General features: G+C 34.5%; 1 protein-coding gene across 1 annotated transcript in view; it reads right to left on the bottom strand.

The window, feature by feature from the left end:
* NAPG (NSF attachment protein gamma) overlaps window positions 1-17,186 on the bottom strand; it is a 32,040-nt gene extending 14,854 nt beyond the window's left edge. The window contains exons 1-5 of the mRNA XM_044658070.1: window positions 16,737-17,186; window positions 10,952-11,019; window positions 6,906-6,990; window positions 5,990-6,007; window positions 5,391-5,421 (exon numbers count right to left, since the gene is read on the bottom strand). Of these exons, the coding sequence (XP_044514005.1) occupies window positions 5,391-5,421; window positions 5,990-6,007; window positions 6,906-6,990; window positions 10,952-11,019; window positions 16,737-16,870 (336 nt within the window). The 5' untranslated portion in view covers window positions 16,871-17,186. The remainder of the gene's footprint in view (window positions 1-5,390; window positions 5,422-5,989; window positions 6,008-6,905; window positions 6,991-10,951; window positions 11,020-16,736) is intronic.
* Between the last annotated feature and the right edge of the window lie 1,323 nt (window positions 17,187-18,509).

Raw genomic sequence — 18,509 nt, 5'->3', positions numbered from 1 at the left:
AAAGAGCTTTCCATCTCAAGTCCATTCCCTCAAATATATGGCTGCTAAATTAAAATTCCTCATACACAGATGTGATCCTGACATTTCTCTACTCAAAACCTTTTAATAACTCCCTATTGCTCACTGATTAAGGTCCAAACTCCTTAGTCTAGCATTCAGAGCTCTTTGCAATATGGTTCCCCTCCACTTTTTTCAACCCTACTTCATACTACTACTTGCTACATATTCTATCCTCTAGCAAAAATGAGTTATTTTCTGTTCCCTCTGCATATCCTACACTTTCCTATCAACATGTCTTTACTCATTATGTTGCCTTGCTTTGTCCTGTGTGTGGAAATCTACCAAGATCTAGCTTAAATGTTATTCTTCCCATGAAATCTTCTTAGAGGAAATCATTTTCCCTTTCAAGGTCCTAACATAGCACTTTGTAATATTTCTCTTATGTTTTCATGTGCTCTTCTGCATTACAATTATCTACGTATATCTCATATTCCATTATTTGACTATAAGCTCTGTAAAGCAGAGCTTATAGTCTTTGCATTATTTCTGTCTTTGCATTATTTCCAATACAATTACTTACACATACAGATACTTAATAAACAATTACTAAATTAAAGCTTTGTTGGGATTGTCCAATTAGCCATATTAAATCTGAAAGATCAAGCCATTATTTTCTTAATATTGTTTATGAGGATATGAGGATGCCCAAGCTAAGAGAATAACCTTATTATGTGATTATTAAATGTTATATTACCATTAAAGCTCTCACATATAAAGTTCTTGAAGTCTTTAGAATTAAATTTTTTAATTGAAATTTAAAGGAATAATACCTCACATTCAATTCATTAAGCACTTAGTAATAGCAATGGGCCAGGCACTGTGCTTGGTGCTAGAGATAACAAAACAAAAACTTAATAGTCCCACTACTTATATTTTATGGGAAGAAATCATTATGGATACAAATATAAGTAACACATCATAAATATACAAATATAAGTAACACAACATAAATATTAAGTAAACTCAAAGCTTCCTCTGTCAGGAAGGAAGAAGCCCAATTGGGAAATGAGGGTGAAGATCAGAAAAGGCTTAAAGTAGAAGAGAACACATTTTGGGAATGAGGCAGAGCCTGTGCAGAGTAGAGGCAAAAATAAAATATTATATATGAGAAATGGAAAGTAGACTGGAATGCCCAGAACAGAAAAAGTACAAGAATAATGTGGAATCAATCATCAAAGAAAGGTTAGAGTCAGATTCTAAATGGCTTTAAGTACCAAACACAGACATCTATAATTATATAAGCAGTAACCGGGGTTTCCCAAGTAGAGGACTGACATAATCAGACCTGCACTCTAGGAATATTAATTTGGTCACTGTGTGGCAAATAGATTTGAGAGGGAGGAAAAGAGAAGCAGGTGTTATAGTAAGGCTTAAATAAGGTGATGACTATGGATGGACAGAAAGGATCATAATAAGATAGATGTTGTGGAGGTAGAAATTAAAATATTTCACAACTGATTAAATATAATGAGTAAAGGAAAGTGAAAAGTTATAGATGACTCAGAGAGCCTGGTGGTCTGAAAAATAGTGGTGGCCTTGAAAAAGTTCTATTTTAAACTTAAGAGTCTGAATTGCCTATGAGAAATCTAGTCAGAGATATCTGGCAGATAGCTAATGAGGAAGAAAGACAAAGAATGAATATGTGTATATTTGGAAGTCATCTCCATGATGATGATGACAACAGAACTCATAGGCGCTAATGTGATTGCATAGGCAGAACATGAATGATGATCCTGGAATTATGTTTTCAAATAAAAGCCATATCTACTTAGTCACCGAGTGGGTTGTAAAAACAATAACCATGATCCCAGTCCTAAAATAGGTTCACATCTTGGCTTTAAAATATGATTTTTCATTTCTCATGAGACTAACAAATTAAATAAACAGGTCTGTCTGAAAGCTGCAAGGAAAAAAATTATCTAACATTCAGTGAAAATATATTTTAAAAATTAATAAAATGTTCACTATGAATCTCAGGGCAACCATACCTGTCATTTCTTCATGGAAGCCAAAAGACAGTTATCTTAAGAACTTAATGTTGAAAAAAAATGGTTTTAAAGCTTGTTGCACTGACTTTAATTCTGAAAGTTAGAAGATCAATGGCACCTGCATAGAATTCCTTCTTACTTCATTCAATAACTTTTCTTGAGCATATATTATATATAAAACCCTATCCTTGGAGTTCATGGGACATACAAATAAATATAATATACAACCCCTGTTCTCATGGGACTCAGAATGTAACAAGAGATTTAACCCAAGAAAAAAGACACATTATCTACAAACAATACAATATACAGTAGGCACCATATAGGTTGCACAAACAAGTCTCTGTCTTAATAACAGACAAAGATTAAGCATGATTTAGAAATGTTTTGCCTTCACTTTATGAACATCAGAAGCACTACCATAATCCTGATATTCCCTTTCAAATTGACATGCTGCCAACTTCACAACTATGCCACTCAAGACTTTCCAATAAGCTGGCAGAAAGGTTTCAATTATGAAGCATAAAGTAAAAATGCTTATTTCAATCTGGCCACTTTTTAAATCACATGATCCCTCTGAGGCAAATAATATATAGTCCTTAAGATTTAGAAAATGTTAAAACCAGAAGTGGATACAAGAGCTATGGGGCCCATTGCATACCTCTGTCTAGAAGTTAGCCACAATGCAATGCCTTAAAGGTTTGCATGATAAATGGGTGGAAAGTTTAGCCACCAGGTTTTATTCAGGACCATGAAGCTCAGGACTCATAATGTTGCCTAGAATTGTACATGTTTATTGAATTCAAATACATACCAAAATGTTTTTTCTAAATCTGTCAGCCAACCCACTCGGATTTCTTTTTTTATTCATTCTAATCTCTGCCTTCAAACATTCAAATTAAAGAATTTAGCAAAAATGTTTAAATAGAAAGCTTTGATGAAGATTCAACCATATTAGCTATTTCAAAATAGACCCAGCTGAGAAAACAAACTAAACTAACAGATTATGGAGGTGCAGGTGGCTTTAGCATCAAGACACTGATTTGTAATATCAGCAATCACAGCCCAATTTGAGACTGTTTAGGTATATAGCAAGACAGGAAAGAAATCTATACGTTTTTCTTGTATTTACTTCTAAGGAAGTCCAGGGTAAAGGGGAAAACTTAGGTTTCAAGACTAGTTCTTGAGGGGCTAATTTTCTTACTAAATCAGTCTGAATCACCAAAATTCAATTCCAAATCAAGTTTCAGCCAGGAAATGATTTTTATTATAGCTTAATCCCCCCAAAACAAAGTTTTACAATGAGTGTTCTGAGTTACAAGTAAATTAATAATTAAGCCTGTTATAAAAATATTTTTATCAACATACATTAAAATAAAAGTCTCAATTTCCTTCCTACATTTAAACATTTAAAACCGAAATAATTGGATTTAGTTTTTTCTTTAAATTTTCAAAATGTTTTTCTGGATTTGTGATGCCACCAATGCCAGCTACCACAAAATATAAATCAGTGACTTCTTTCCTCCTAAACTGAGAGAATATTAATCCCCTCCATGATTACCTAAATTAACGTTTAAAATGTAATTTCTTAAGATATGAATTATTAATGCCCTAAAGTAAAATGGATAATTTTGATTACATGAAATTAAAAAGCTTTTACACAAACAAAACTAATGCTGCCAAAATTAGAAGGAAAAAAGGAAACAGGTAAATATTTTTTAGCAAGTTTCTCCAATAAAGGTATCATTTCTCAAATATGTAGGGAACTAAGCAAAATGCATAAAAGTTAGAGCCACTTCCCAATTGCTCAATAAATGACCAAAGGATATGAACAAGCAATTTTTAAAAGAAATCTAAGCTATCAGTAGTCACATAAAAAAATGCACTAAAAATCACTACTGATTAGAGAAATGCAAATTAAAACAACTCTTGAGATACCATCATAGATACCTATCAGATTAGCAAACATGAGAGAAGAGGAAAATGACAAATGTTTGAGAGGAAGTAGAAAAATTGGCACATTAATGCACTGTTGGTAGTATTGTGAACTAGTCCAAAATTTTAGAGAACAACTTAGAACTACTTCCCAAAAACTTTAAAACTGTGTAGACCCTTTGACCCAGTAAGACTCCTAATAACTATATCACAAAGAAATCAAAGAAAAGAGAAAAGGACCTATAATTACAAAAACATATACATTAGCTCTTTTTTGTGGTGGCAATGAATTGGAATTTGAAAGGATGCTTATCAATTGGAAATGACTTCACAAGTTGTGGCATATGATTGTGATGGGATACTATCGTACCATAAGAAATTACAAACAGGATGCTTTCAGAAAAATCTGGCAAAACATGAACTGATGCAAAGTGAAATAAGCAGAATCAGGAGAACGATGTATATAGTAATAAAAGATTATACAATGATCAACTGTGAAAGATTAAACCATTATCAGCACATGAACAACATAGAAATATATACTGCATAAAAGCACTGATATAACCTCTATCAGACTATTTGCTACCTCAGAAAAGGAGGAAGAGAGGAAAGTGAGGGAGAAAATTTTAATCCTTAAATGTCAGAAAACAATTGCCAAAAATTGTTTCTATGTGTAAATGAAAAAATAAACGATTAAAAGGAAATAAAGAAATGATAAGCAGAACAGCTTCAGAAAAACCTTGGAAAACTTGTAGGAACTGATGCAAAGCAAAGTAAGCAGGATCAGAAGAATATCATACACAGTAAGAGCAATATTGTAAGAATAAGAAATTGTGAAAGACATCTACGCTGATCAAGACAATGATCCAAAACAATTCCAAAGAACCCATGATGAAATATGCTATTCATTAAAAATGAATATTAATAAATGTTTAAAAAAATATGCTATTCACCTACAGAGAGAGAACTAATGAACTATAAATGCAGAATGAAGCATATTTTTTATCTTATTTTTCTTTTTTTTTTTTTTTACAACATGGCTAATGTAGAAGTGTTTTGCATTTCTTCATATGTATAATCTATATCAAATTGTTGCCTTCTCAAAGAAAGGGGAGGAGGAGAGGGAAGGGCAAAATCTGGAAGTCAAAAAAATTAATAAATATTAAAAATCTTTTTACATGTAATTGGAAAATATTTAATGAAACAAATAAAAATGTATTTTTAAAAAAATATATTAATGTCCTACTTCTATTCACATTCTAATTGGCACTATTTAAGAAATCCTTCTTCTAGCATGCGTAACATTTCCTGGCTTGTGACTTTTCAAACTAAACATAACTATGATATTTAATATTTTGTTATAATAAAGAAGACATATTACTTATATTGCAGTTATGCCATACTGACCTTCAACATCATGCCAGCTTGTTCATAAGCTCTGTAAAAAAAAAGAGAAAACAATTTTCTTCATAAGTGATCTTAATGAAATGAAGAAAAAAGGAAAAACATTCTGGCTTTTACTACTCAGTAAATGCAACTATCTCATTCAATAATAGTAAAGCAGCTGGGTACAATCATACTTCCTTTTTCTATTATGTTCATGCTGACTTTTTTATATTGTACTTCTGAGACAATATAAAGTGAATGGATGAACGGTACACAGTAGAGGTAAAAAGTGTTTTTTAAAAGACCTGAATATAAGATCAAGCTTCCTAATCTTCTACAGTTGGATAACTTTCAAAATTACTATAAGGGGAAGATAATATTTAGTTTTTCTGCTTTCCAATCTGAGAATGATATAGACTGAAATTTTTTCTATGCTTGATAGGAAAAGACAACATTGATACTATATTGCAACAAGTATAAATATGCATTCCAATTATAAATTAATATCCTTTTAAGTAGAAACAAGAACATTTTAAGTCAATACAAAGTAAATACAAATTTGCTTCCTGAACATTAGGAAGCATTCAAAATTTTTAAGTAGCTAGGTATAAAGAACTTACTTGGCTGCATGAAAAAGACTGGGGATGTGAAGGACTTGGAGTTAAGGATAAAAATAAAAGAAATGAATGAGTGTCTTAGACCCTTACAAGTTAACAGGAACAAAGTAAAATGTGACATAACTAGGTTAATCCCTAAAATTATGGTACATACATGAGAAATAATTTGACTGTAACAAATACTTCCTAAAAACTATAAATTTCAGAAAGGTGCTAAAGAAATTTAGCACATTTTTTAAAATTTCCGGTATGTATCGATTTAACAAGATCAACCAAAACTAAAAATAATTATAATCAAAGCACCTTTTAATAGAAATAGAATAAGAAATCATTTTCATTCAATAAGTTTTAAGTATTTCTGATCAATTTTTTCACTTCAACCTGTTTATCAGCTTTAGTACCAAAACAGGAAAGAAAAATTAGATTAAAATATGTTTTTAAAAGTTGTTTGGCAGTTGTATTGGCTACTTACTTGCTATTTATTTTTCTGTACCATTCTAATAGAATGTAAGCTCCTTGAGGGCAGAGCAACCTCACTTTTGTTATTCTCAGTGCATAGTATAAATACCTAGCACATAGTATAAGTACTTTAAAATACTTAATGATTAACTAATAAATATCTCCTTCACCCCATTCTATGGGGGAGGAAGGAGATGAGAACAATCATTACCAAACTCATCAACAAAAAATAAATATCTGGAAGACATTCTTTTCACAAATTAATTCTGTAAATAAAAATAGATTCTTATTCCTGAGAACTCATTAAGAATAAACAATTTGAAAATTCAATGCTATGCTTTCCTTCCTAATTGACAAATTCACAACTAATAACAATAATAAATGTTAACCAAGGCATATTTTCACCAAATGATTGATTCAATTCCTTAAAAAAGCATTTTACATGATGTTGAAAAGATACGCCCGATTATTCTCATGTGCAGCAGCTTCTCTCAGACAGGCATCTTTGGCTTGATCAAACTGTTTGGCATTTTTAAAAGCAACAGCTGAAATAAAGAAAAAAATTGTTTCCATTTTTATCACTTGAAAAAAAAACAAAATGAATCATTATATTAGGAAAAGTATTACTGAAACTGCTTATTTCCAAAAAATTTGAAAAAGAGAATTAAAATAACACTGTAATGGCTCTTTTATTTCCTAAGATAATAGATGCTGAGCAGAAAGGGCCTTTAGAGGTCATCAGGTCCACCTCCCTCATTTTACAGATGAGGAAACTAAGAACCAGAAAGGTAAAGCCTACATACGTTTCTTTAAGTCCCAATAAAAATGCCTTCTTTTACAGGAAGTTTTCCTTAACCCCTCTCAATTCTAATGTCTTCCCTCTGCTAATTATTTCCCCTGTATCCTATATGTAGCCTGCTTTTTAATATTTTTTAATATATTGTCTCTCAATAGATTGTAAGTTCCTTGAGAGCAAGAACTCTTTTCTTTCTTTTTACACTGTCAGCACTTAGCACAATGCCTGGCACATAGTAGATACTTAATAAATGTTTATTGATTGATTAAAGTTTCTTGCCTAAGGTCACATGAGCAGCAAGTGTCAGAAGGAAGACTTAAAACTGTCTTTTAAGCAGGTCCTCTTTCTATTATACCTATTTGCCGCCCACTAATATAATCTAGCAATAAAGCTCACAATCTATTCCTAACCATCCTATGATTCTTTCTTTCATGTCTTCCTTGAAATTCACCACGAGAGTCCATTCAGTATGTTAAGGACTCTCTCTTTTCTCCCTCTCTTTTACATTTAATAGCTACAAATAGAGCATATATAGGCTGTTTATTACTTGTTCCTTGCTTCTGCTACATCATTTTTTATGGCCATATAATATACTGATGATTTATGCTATTAAAGAATTATCTTGTAACTTTTCTAATTATTTACTTTTTAATTTTATTTGAAGAACTGATTGGATAGTTATAGTCTTAGTATGATAGAATCAAATCAGGATGGTTAATTGAATATCAAAACAAGTATTAGCAACCACAGGCTTTGCTGAGTAACCCATACCCATTAATCTTAATGGGCACCAGAACTGAGGACTGATATGAAAATAAGAATGTTGAAGTAGAAATGTTACTACAAAAATGCTTCATAAAGGAAGAAAATATTGGATTAAAACAGGGTTCAAAGAAAATTCTACCTATTGTCTTTGGTTTTTAAGGGTACTGCATTAATAAGATGTACAGGAAAAAATTTCACACTGTAATACTATTAAGCCTTTAAGTAGTTAAAAAGAACAAGTATTTATAGAATTTTAATGGCAGTCTCAAGTCTAAATACAATATTAAGAGGGTGAAAAATAAAGCTGTGAAACAAGAAAAACACAGGGTTTAAAATGTCCCAATAGACCTCTGAGAAAGAATGCTATCCATATCCACAGAAAGAACTGTGGGAGTAGAAACACAGAAGAAAAACAACTGCTTGATCACATGGTTTGACAGGGATATGATTGGGGATGGAGACTCTAAACGAGCACTCTAGTGCAAATATTAATAATATGGAAATAGGTCTTGATCAATGACACATGTAAAACACAGTGGAACTGCTCATTGGCTACAGGAAGGAGACGGGAGGAGAGGAGGGAAAGAACATGAATCATATAACTATGGAAAAATATTCTAACCCAATTAATTAAATAAAAATGCCCAAACAAAAATAAGTAAATAAATAATTGAATGAAGTGTTTCGATAGAGGCAGCTGGGTAGCTTAGTGGATTGAGAGCCAAGTCTAATGATGAGAGGCTGAGGCTTCAAATATGGCCTCAGATACTTCCTGGGCAAATCTCTTGACCCCCATTGCCTAGCCCTTACTGCTCTTCTGCCTTCGAACCAATACACAGTATTGATTCTAAGGTGGAAGGTAAGGGTTTAATAAACAAATTAAATTAAATTATAAAAATAAAATAAAATGTCCCAATAACTCCAATCCTTCCCCTCTCCTCTCCTCTCTTCACTATTCCCCCTACCACCACCACTCTGGTTTAATTATTTGTTATGCCAACTCAACAGTTTGTTTTACCTGAACCTCCCCACCTCTACTTTCATTTTCCCCAGCTTCTAACCAAGATGAAATGAATGTACAATTCTCTGTAGCTGTACACATGCTATTAAGCAATGCTGATTTTCCATGTATTTCCTCTCATTCATACTAGTTGAAAGTATCTGGCGTTGGAAGAATCTGCCCTCAAAGAGTGGCTAAAGTATACCAGAGCAGCCTCTGACTAAGTGCCTCCTATCTATTCCATCAAATGAAGATTTATTTCAGTAAAAAAAAAAAAAAAAAAGTCCCTCTTACGTTCTGTGTTAATACTCTACTGAGATCAATCACAGACGACTTGTAGTTTGTGGGGAGGGCTTTAGGGGGGAGGACATAAAAGTATATTATAAAAGAGAAGACAGAATTGTCTTACCTTTTTGAAATCTATAATTCTGTTGGGGTGGAGGAAAAAAGAAAGGAAGGAAATAGCATCGAATAGCCCTATTTGTCACAATACTCTTCTTCCCTTGCCCTTCTGTCTTCTCCTCAATTAGAGGAACACAAAGACAATGCCTCACTTTCCCCCATTCTTCTCCTTCTGCTTCTCCAACTCCAACCTTAATACCCACTCTAAGTGCAGGAAGTGCTATACCTTCAGCAAGCGACTAAATAGCAAACTACCTCCCTCCAGTATACTCTCAGCTCCTTACCGCTGCTGAACGTCATCACTGCTTAGAACTAGCAGGACTCAGAAGAGTAAAAAGAGATGACTTTTTACCAGCTACATACTTTTGTTGAGCTGGGGTGATGATGTTTAACAGCTAACAATAATCACATTACAAGCTAATTAATTCAGAGGCAGATTTTTTCATCTTAAAAAAGACAATTTATATACCACAAAGTATGGCCTAATAAAGACAAATTAAACTATGGGCCAAAAACTATAGTAAATCATACAAATCTATTGACCTCCTTACTGAACCCAAATTTTAACCACAAATTAACTCTAAGACACACATCAAACCAAAAATTCATTTCATATTTTAAAAAGGAGGGAAATCGTTACAAAAAATGCTTAACTAATTAGGAGAAATAGAATGTTCACAGATGGAATACTTATGCCCAATTTTGGGCACCATGTTCTAGGAAAGATCCTGATAATATGGAATGTGTCAAAAGGAGGGTGATCCAAGTGGTAACAGGACTTGAAACCAAACACTAGTATGAGGAAGAATTAAATTTAACCTGCTTGGCCTCAAAAGCCAGAATTAGAACTACTGAATAGAAGTTACAGAGACACTGATTTGAAGTAAATATAAGGAAGGAATTCCTAACAATTATAGTTATATAGAAGTAGAATGGCCTGCCTTAGGACATAGCTCCCATTACTGCAGGCCTCCAAAGAAAGACTAGATGATCACATATTGGGCATGATGCAAGGGGATGTGGATTGGACTATGTTACCTCTGAGGTTTCTTCTGTAACTACAATTTTATGATTCTAAAGTATCCATATGGCTCAAAGTGAAAAAAGTCTTAACTTTCACAAATATACCATTGGATCTGTTTCCAGAGAACATGTGAATCATCTGAGAAGAAAATCAAATAAATAACTGATATATTTTATTTTGCTGTGAAAAGGTCTATAATATCCAAGTTACACAATAAGTAATACATTAAATCTCCATACTTATCACAAAACTAGGGGGAACAAGAGAATAACACATTTAAACTATTAAAAACTACTTCTGAGTGTCACTCCTCTCACTATGCAGATGAAAGGAAGTGGTAGATCAACTCCCAACAATGAAGGAGGCTATCAGTATTTAAGTGGAAGGAATACCAAAGGCATATAATAGTCTTGCTGTTAAAAATAGAAACATATCTATTTGTATTAATGTCATGTTAGATGAAAGCAAATGATTATTTTAAGATTTAGCACTAGATCTAAAAAGACTAGAGTCTCCTACCTGCTTTCCCATATTCAGTTGCCGCACTGTCATAATCTGGCTTCCATTTTAAAAAACCAGTTTTCAGGCTAAAGTGAAAAAGAAGACAACTTTAATACAACTGATCATCTACATTTATTTATAAGTCAGATGAATCATGATGCATTAGCAAGTTTAACTGAAAATGATAATCTTAAGAAGCTGAACCATAGCAGAGATAAAACAAAAGGGCTTTCTAACCCACAACAATGATAATTAAATAAATGGACTCATTTTCTCCTTTATTAAAGGATTTGCAATTATAGAACAACAGCACAGTACTGCAATCCAAATGTACAAAATTTGAATTATCAAGCAACCTACTAGTTGATAATTTAACTTCCTTTAAAGAAAAGAAGAAAACTTTTCCTTCATGTGTTTTCATTTTCTAAACAATGTCCTTTGCAAAGTAAATTTTCATTCAGTTCATAGAACTCTAAGATCATACAACAACATCAATCTCAAAGGCAATAGGAAATCCAGCTTGTCCAACAAAACAGAAACCTAGAGCTAGAGTTCTATAACAGCTTACCAAGCATATTCAACCTGCTATCAGGCATATACCAAAGCATCATAAGTGAGTTATCAATTTTTTTTCAACACACATTTCATTTAAGATTTGTGTATATGTCCTTACCTGAGAAGTGATTACAACCATGGCAGTAAGCACTTTTATAAGTTTGCTCCACAAAGAATTGGAAATTAGGGAATAGCTGAACAAGTTGCGGTATAACTTTGTGATGGAATACTACTATTGTGCTATAAGAAATAACAAAGGGGGATGGTTTCAGAAAAACCTGAGAAGACTTATATGAACTAATGCAAAGTGAAGAGAGCAGAATCAGAACAAGTACATTGTAAGCAAAATACTATAATGATGATCAACTGTGAAAGACACTACTTGTCTAGGCAACTTCTCATAGTAGAAGAGAATTGAAAACAAAGTGGCACTGCTGAACAAATGGAGTATATATGGGCAATTGATTATTATTGTGAAGTATGAAATATGAATATGAAGAATTCAAAGAAACAGTAAAAGATTTATATGAAATTATGCTGTGAGATATTTATCATAATTAAAGAAATAAAACATTTTTCTCATGGCTTGGCTTATTAGAATACTCAACATTTTCAAGGAGAATTAATATATGAAAGAGTACACATAGAAAAACGATACATAGAAAAGCCAAAGATTTTGTAAAAGTGATAAAATAGTTTAGTGCAAAACATGCCTGGCTGACTATAAAATTAAAATCAACAAAAGTACAGATATGGTTGTTGTTCAGTTATAGATGACTTGTTATGACCTAATGGACCACAACTACCAATGGGGTTTTCTTGGCAAAGATACTGGAGGGCTGTGCCAGTTTCTTTTCCAATGAACCCTTTTGTCAGTCAATCAAAGGTTAAGTGATTTGCCCAAGCTCACATAGCGAAGAAGTGTCTGAACTCAAGTCTTCCTGACTTCAGATCTCAGGCACCTTCTAACTATGGCAATCATTAAGAAGCTATAATAATACACCCCAAAGTTGGTATAATTTATATAGTGTCATGGACTGCACCCATTAATTCATCCGTCATTCTAACTATTTCTGTCTACCTATCCCCACTCCTTACTCCTAGAAAAGGAACCTCATCTGACCAGAATGAATCACTTAGTACAAAACTGCTAAAAGAAACACAACTATAACTATACGATCTACAAACTCATATACATGGATTTTTTAAATGTTGGTAGTTCATTAGCAATAACTTTAGAAATACAGCTGAGGAAGACTCATAGGCAAAATGGACCCAAAAGCAAGAATGTGAAGAAAATCTTAGTCAACCAATTCTTCTTTACTGGTGTTCCCAGTGGTGTAGGAAAAAGAACATTCAATTCAGAATTAGAGGCCCTGGGATCAAATTCCTCTATTTCTGCCATTTACTACCTACATAATTTGGAATAGGCCATTTCACTTTTTTTGCCTTAATTTCCACCCTTGTAAAATGTGGGAATTGGACTAGATAATAGTAAAATTCTTTCCAACTCATCACCTTGTGATAAGTTGAGAGGAAATACTGCAAGTAGCAGAATATCAGACTACTAGATCTTTTAGATTGCTGATTTTAGTGATCAAATTTTCCAAACCAAAAATAGGGACACAGGATCTAACAAATAATATTTCTTTTATAAATCCTTTTGAAAAGTAATGCCAGCTAGTATAGTTAAGCAGGAAGCAACTTAGGTCACTAATTTTAATTCACTATGGTAGAGTATAATGTAGTACGTAGTAATTTTTTCTAACTTGAGGTGGTTTATTTTCCTTCTGCACTGAAAAATATAAGGGGCTGTTATAGATATTTGAAATCTAAGAGCCATAATCATAAATTTAGAGGTAGAAGGGTCTTAAAAGATCAATTTAGTCACATTATTTAAATTTAATTCTGTTAGTATCAGTGTCAAAATATTTGTTCTTTCAATAAATACTAAGGGTGTAAAAATGCTCAAGGAGCTATCCTAGGTGCTGGACAAAATAAGAATGAAAAAGACAGAACAAAAAGAACATTATATTCAGTAACAGAAATATTGTTTGAAGAATGGCTTGTGTATGTCTAACTCCAGAGGAAGAACTGGTAAATAGGAACAAGCAAAGCATAGTTTTATATATACATACATCTTTTTGTTAAATGATGCTTTCTCTAGTACAGGGAGAGAAGGAAGGATGGGAAAGCCTGGGAATTTTAATGTAACAAACAAGCAAATTAACTGTTTTTTAAAAAGAAGAATAAGTCAAAAGTCTCTTATCTGAAAGAACTTACTGTCTATTGAAGAAGTATTTATATACATGCATGCAAACACATATGCTATAATATATATGTATATGTAATATATGTAATAGAGGAAGGAAAAGGCAACACTAGGAAAGACAACATTTGAAGGGTAAGTGGGTCAGTTAGTTGGGTCAACAATCTTTTTTTTTAAACCCTTACCTTCCATCTTAGAATCAAAACTGTGTATTGGTTCCAAGGCAGAAGAGCGGTTAGGGCTAGGCAATGGAGGTTAAGTGACTTGCCCAGGATCACACAGCTAGGAAGTAGCTGAGGCCAAATTTGAACCTAGAACCTCCCATCTCTAGGCCTGGTTCTTAATCCACTGAGACACCCAGCTTCCCCCTCAACAATCATTTATTAAGCACTTAGTGTATTTCAATCATTGTGCTGAGTTGTGAATATATAAATAAAGGAAAAAATAGTCCCTGCCCTCAAAGAGTCCATATTCTAATGGAGACAACCTATAAATAACTAGACACCTACAAGATATTAGTCACAAAAAAATGAGAAAAAAGTTCATTCTACATTTAAAAAAAAAGCATTTGTAAATGAACTAAAGCAAAAAGCCTTTTTTGTCCAGAGACATAAATGTGGAAAAACTATGAGCTTTTCCTCACACAGAACCAGAGACTGAAGTTTATCCAAGGGGCCCAAAATGGGCTGCCAGTGCTGGACAAGAAAGACAAGGACAAAACTTTCCAACTATTTGTCATATGAGAAAGAACTGATCAAGGACTGAGGACAGAAAAAGATCTATCAAGTCCTAGGATTCCCATTCTTTACCTTGGGCTAAAAATTTGAGAAAATACAGGCACAGAGCCAGAATTAAGGATGGAGGGTGGGGGTTGGGAGGGGGTAATCTTCCACCCTGATTCAAACCTGTTCAAGTCTCCTCTGGTTTATTATTTTTATTTTTCACTTTTTTGTGTTAAAGGAATAGGAACAGGAAGAGGAACAGTTAGGTAGCTCAGTGGATAAAGCACCAGGCCTGGAGTTGGGAGAACCTGAGTTCAAATTTGGCCTCGCATACTTCTTAGCTAGTGACCCTGGATTTAACCCCAGGATAAGTTCCAGAAGGAAATATTAAAATTCAAAATCTTAGAAGCAGAATAATTCAATGTAATGATGAAATTTAAAGTGTGGCCATACATTTGTGGGTGTGTCTGATGTGAAGATGAATGAAGTCACTGGTCTTCTCAAGAACTATGAAGTCATCAAAGTAGACATTGAAGTCATGATGACAAGAAGCAGGGAGTGGGATGGTGAACTAAAGGAATAAAAAAAGGAGGGAATATCCTAAAGGTTAGTAGATGCAATGACAAAGAAAAGGGGCACTATAAATGGATAATATGGACTTCAAAAATAATGATGTCCTTAAGAGATGATGGTCGAAAAATTATCCAGTGGGGGCAGCTGGTTGGTTCAGTGCATTGAGAGCCAAACTAAAAATGGAAGGTACTGGGTTAAAAATCTGACCTCAGACACTTCCTAGCTGTAGGGGTCAAGTCACTTAACCCCCAATGTTACCCTTACTGCTCTTCTGTCTTGGAACCAATACAAGCTATTGATTCTAAGATAGAAGGGCCAGGGTTAAAATAACAACAACAACAATAATAATAATAACAATCCAGAGTAATAGTGAAATTAAGTAACAAGTTATGCTAAACATTCCAACTCACCCTGGAAGTTGGGGATAGGAATGAGAAAAGTGTCACATTGAATCCTATCATAAACATAATCGAATTAATGAAATAAAAAGATCTTTCACTGATAAGGTATTACTTCTTAAATTACTGGAAACAGAAACATGCAACCCTAACTACTACAAGAAAGTAAAACTGTACTTACTATCTAGATGGGATATATAACCTGGTTATCCAATAGAAAATTTCAGTTCTCTGTATACCATCTTCTCTTTTATCTTCTTTATCAGGCAGTGGAATTGCCATTTGATATAACCAAGTATATCAAGCCCATACAAAATTAAACTGGTATGATGCCTGCCTTCTAAAAATGTATAATCATGAAGACAACAAAATATAAACTATCAAAACTTTAAATATATGTGTTTACAAGTGTTCAAGAAATAGCGAAATTATTTTTCTTTAATGAAGAGAATGAACAGAGAGATGAGAATAGTGAGTCTGAAAATACCTCCACCGCTTTAGATAGACAAAAAGTTTTTAGGGAGGAAATGGATGAAATAGGTATGATTTCTAGAGCTTTTGAAGGAAGGAACAGCTGTGCTGTGAGTTCCTAACAAAATATCACATAATAAGTTCTGCCAAGTATAACTGTCATGTTTAATTCCGGTCATCAAGACTTCCTTTCCTTCATACGACAGTTGTCAATACCACTGGCATCGAGGAAAGACAGATGACTAGGATAATCTAAACTTAGATTCTAAAGCAATTTGGACAGGGAAGGGTAGGAGGATGTTAAATACGAGGCTAACTCTCACTGAGCAATTACAGAAAGCTCATTCTATATAGAAACCTGAAATCATACATAAAATGAAAAAGTATGTAAATACATTCTAATTATTGTTGTTGCTGTAATGTGATGGGGAAAATGACAGATTAGACAACCCTTAGTGGAATTTATTATTTGCGTAAGCACCCATTTGGGTGTTTGTTTAGTTGCAACAGGGAATGCAAACACAGAAACCACACCCTCCCCCAACAAGCAGCAAGCACTGCAGTATTATGGATAACCTCCGTAGCTACTACTGGAAAACGCGGAAATGGACGAAGGAAACTACAACTCCCAGGGTGCACCACAAACCCCTCCCGGACACCCAATCTTCCCTTCAGCCAGGGCTCGCGGGGCTGTCCGGGGCCTCGGGGTCCCCGGACGGGCTGCCGCCGACTCGGCGGAATGGCATGTTCAGGGCAACTCCTTGGTTCAAGGAAACGAACGACCCATGCCCCAGCTCCGGAGCCGGCTCACTCACTATTTCTCTGCTTTGGCTATATGCTCCAGCCCTTCGTTAATCTTCTGCGCTGCCATTTCTGCAGTCTCGGCTCGGACCCCTCGAAGGGGACTCCCTCTTCCTGCCGCCGCTGCTGCTGCTGCAAAGGATTCCATCTTAAAGCCGAGGACTAGGAGATTCAGAAGAAAGAAAAAAGGAAAGACCGAATGGCAGGCCAGCAATCTGGCTACGGCAGGATGGAGGGTTCAAACCCGGCGATGATGGCGGCGTTAGTAGAGTTGTCAGAGCGCTCTGTGAGGTGGCCAGCGCAGGCGCAGTATGCCTATTTTCTCTGCTGGATCTGCTGGCAGCTGCGCAGTGCTTCCAGCTTGGGGAAGGCGGAAAGTCTTGAGCTTGTTTGGTCTCCAGGAGTGGAGAGAACCCTGGGCTTCTCTGTTTGACTTGGAGCTTTGTATAGGATAATGACCCCGTGGGACCACTGCAGCCAACGCACTTCGGTGAAAAAAGTTAAATAAGTCATTGTTCCTTTGAAAATTCTTGGTGTCAATGCATCCCAAAAGTCAATGCTTACATACCATTTTCATAGCTTAAAACCTAAGATTCATGGAGCATCATTTATAAGTGTGGACACTTCCAACCCTGTATGGATTAAGTCTCCAATAGAAAACTTAGCTATATATACTTTACACACAAGAGGGCCACTACTGGGATCCAGAAGCCTTTCATCCTCTTGAATTAGTGGATTTAGAACTGCAAAGGGACCTTAGAAACCATCATTCAACATTTAAGTACATAGTTTGCTCAACCTTTTTTATTTGAAAGATTCCATTTGCTTACTTCTATGTGCAGAGCGCCTTACAGGCACTTGGGAAACAGAAAATAAAAGACGTTGCATCCTCATCTTTCTACTACTCTTAGAATCCCAAGCTTCTTTAAAAGCACTAACTTCTGCCTCCCTTCTTCCACCTCAAGTTGTTAGTGCCTTTTTCCTTTTGAAATTACTTTGTATATGTAATTTGTACAATATTTAGGATGAATGAAAAACATTTATTAAACACTTACTTTGTTGCTACATCTTTTCTGACTTCATAACATCATTTGACTGCTGCCATTTCTTTCTCTAGTTCATTTTACAAATGAGGAAACTGAGGCAAAATTTAAATGACTTGCCCAGGTTTAAGTATTTGAGGCCAGGGTTGAATTTTAGAATATGAGTCAGGTCCAGCCTTCTATCCATTGTACCATCCAGCAGCTCCCCCTTACATTGCTACACAACATTTATCTGTCTTCTTGATACACTTAAATATGTAACTAAGTGCAATAACATTGTAAAGGCTTTGCAAACCATTAAGAGCTAACTAGCCCTTTAATGGTAGCTATGAGCTATTACTGTTATTCATTTTGGCAGAATGTGCCCCTTGAGGGCAGAGGTTATTTTTGTTTTCTCATCCAATGGCTAGCACCTTACCATACACTAGGTAAGCCCTTAAGCATTTGAATTTTGTGGAACACTATTCATAAGTATGAGAACACTTTCAATTTAGATTTAATTTAAGTCATACCTACCATAGAGGAACTTACCTACCACAAAAAGTAGAGAAGTTCAGAGATAAAGGGATTTTTCTCTCTTCCCTCTCCTGTCTTTCCAGTACCCTTTTATGTATTGCCTTGCCCTAGGCTCCTTGAGGATAGGGTTTGTTTTCAGTGTTCATTTTTGTATTCCCAGCACAGTGTTTGGCACATAATATTGGTTAAATAAATGTTTTATCTGTTGTTTTTCTGTCAATAAGCAAG

This window comes from Gracilinanus agilis, chromosome 1 (genome assembly GCF_016433145.1).
Source record: "Gracilinanus agilis isolate LMUSP501 chromosome 1, AgileGrace, whole genome shotgun sequence".
NCBI classification, from domain to species: Eukaryota; Metazoa; Chordata; class Mammalia; order Didelphimorphia; family Didelphidae; genus Gracilinanus; species Gracilinanus agilis.
Note: the sequence above shows the minus strand (reverse complement) of the source record. Positions and strands in the feature narration are given on the sequence as shown.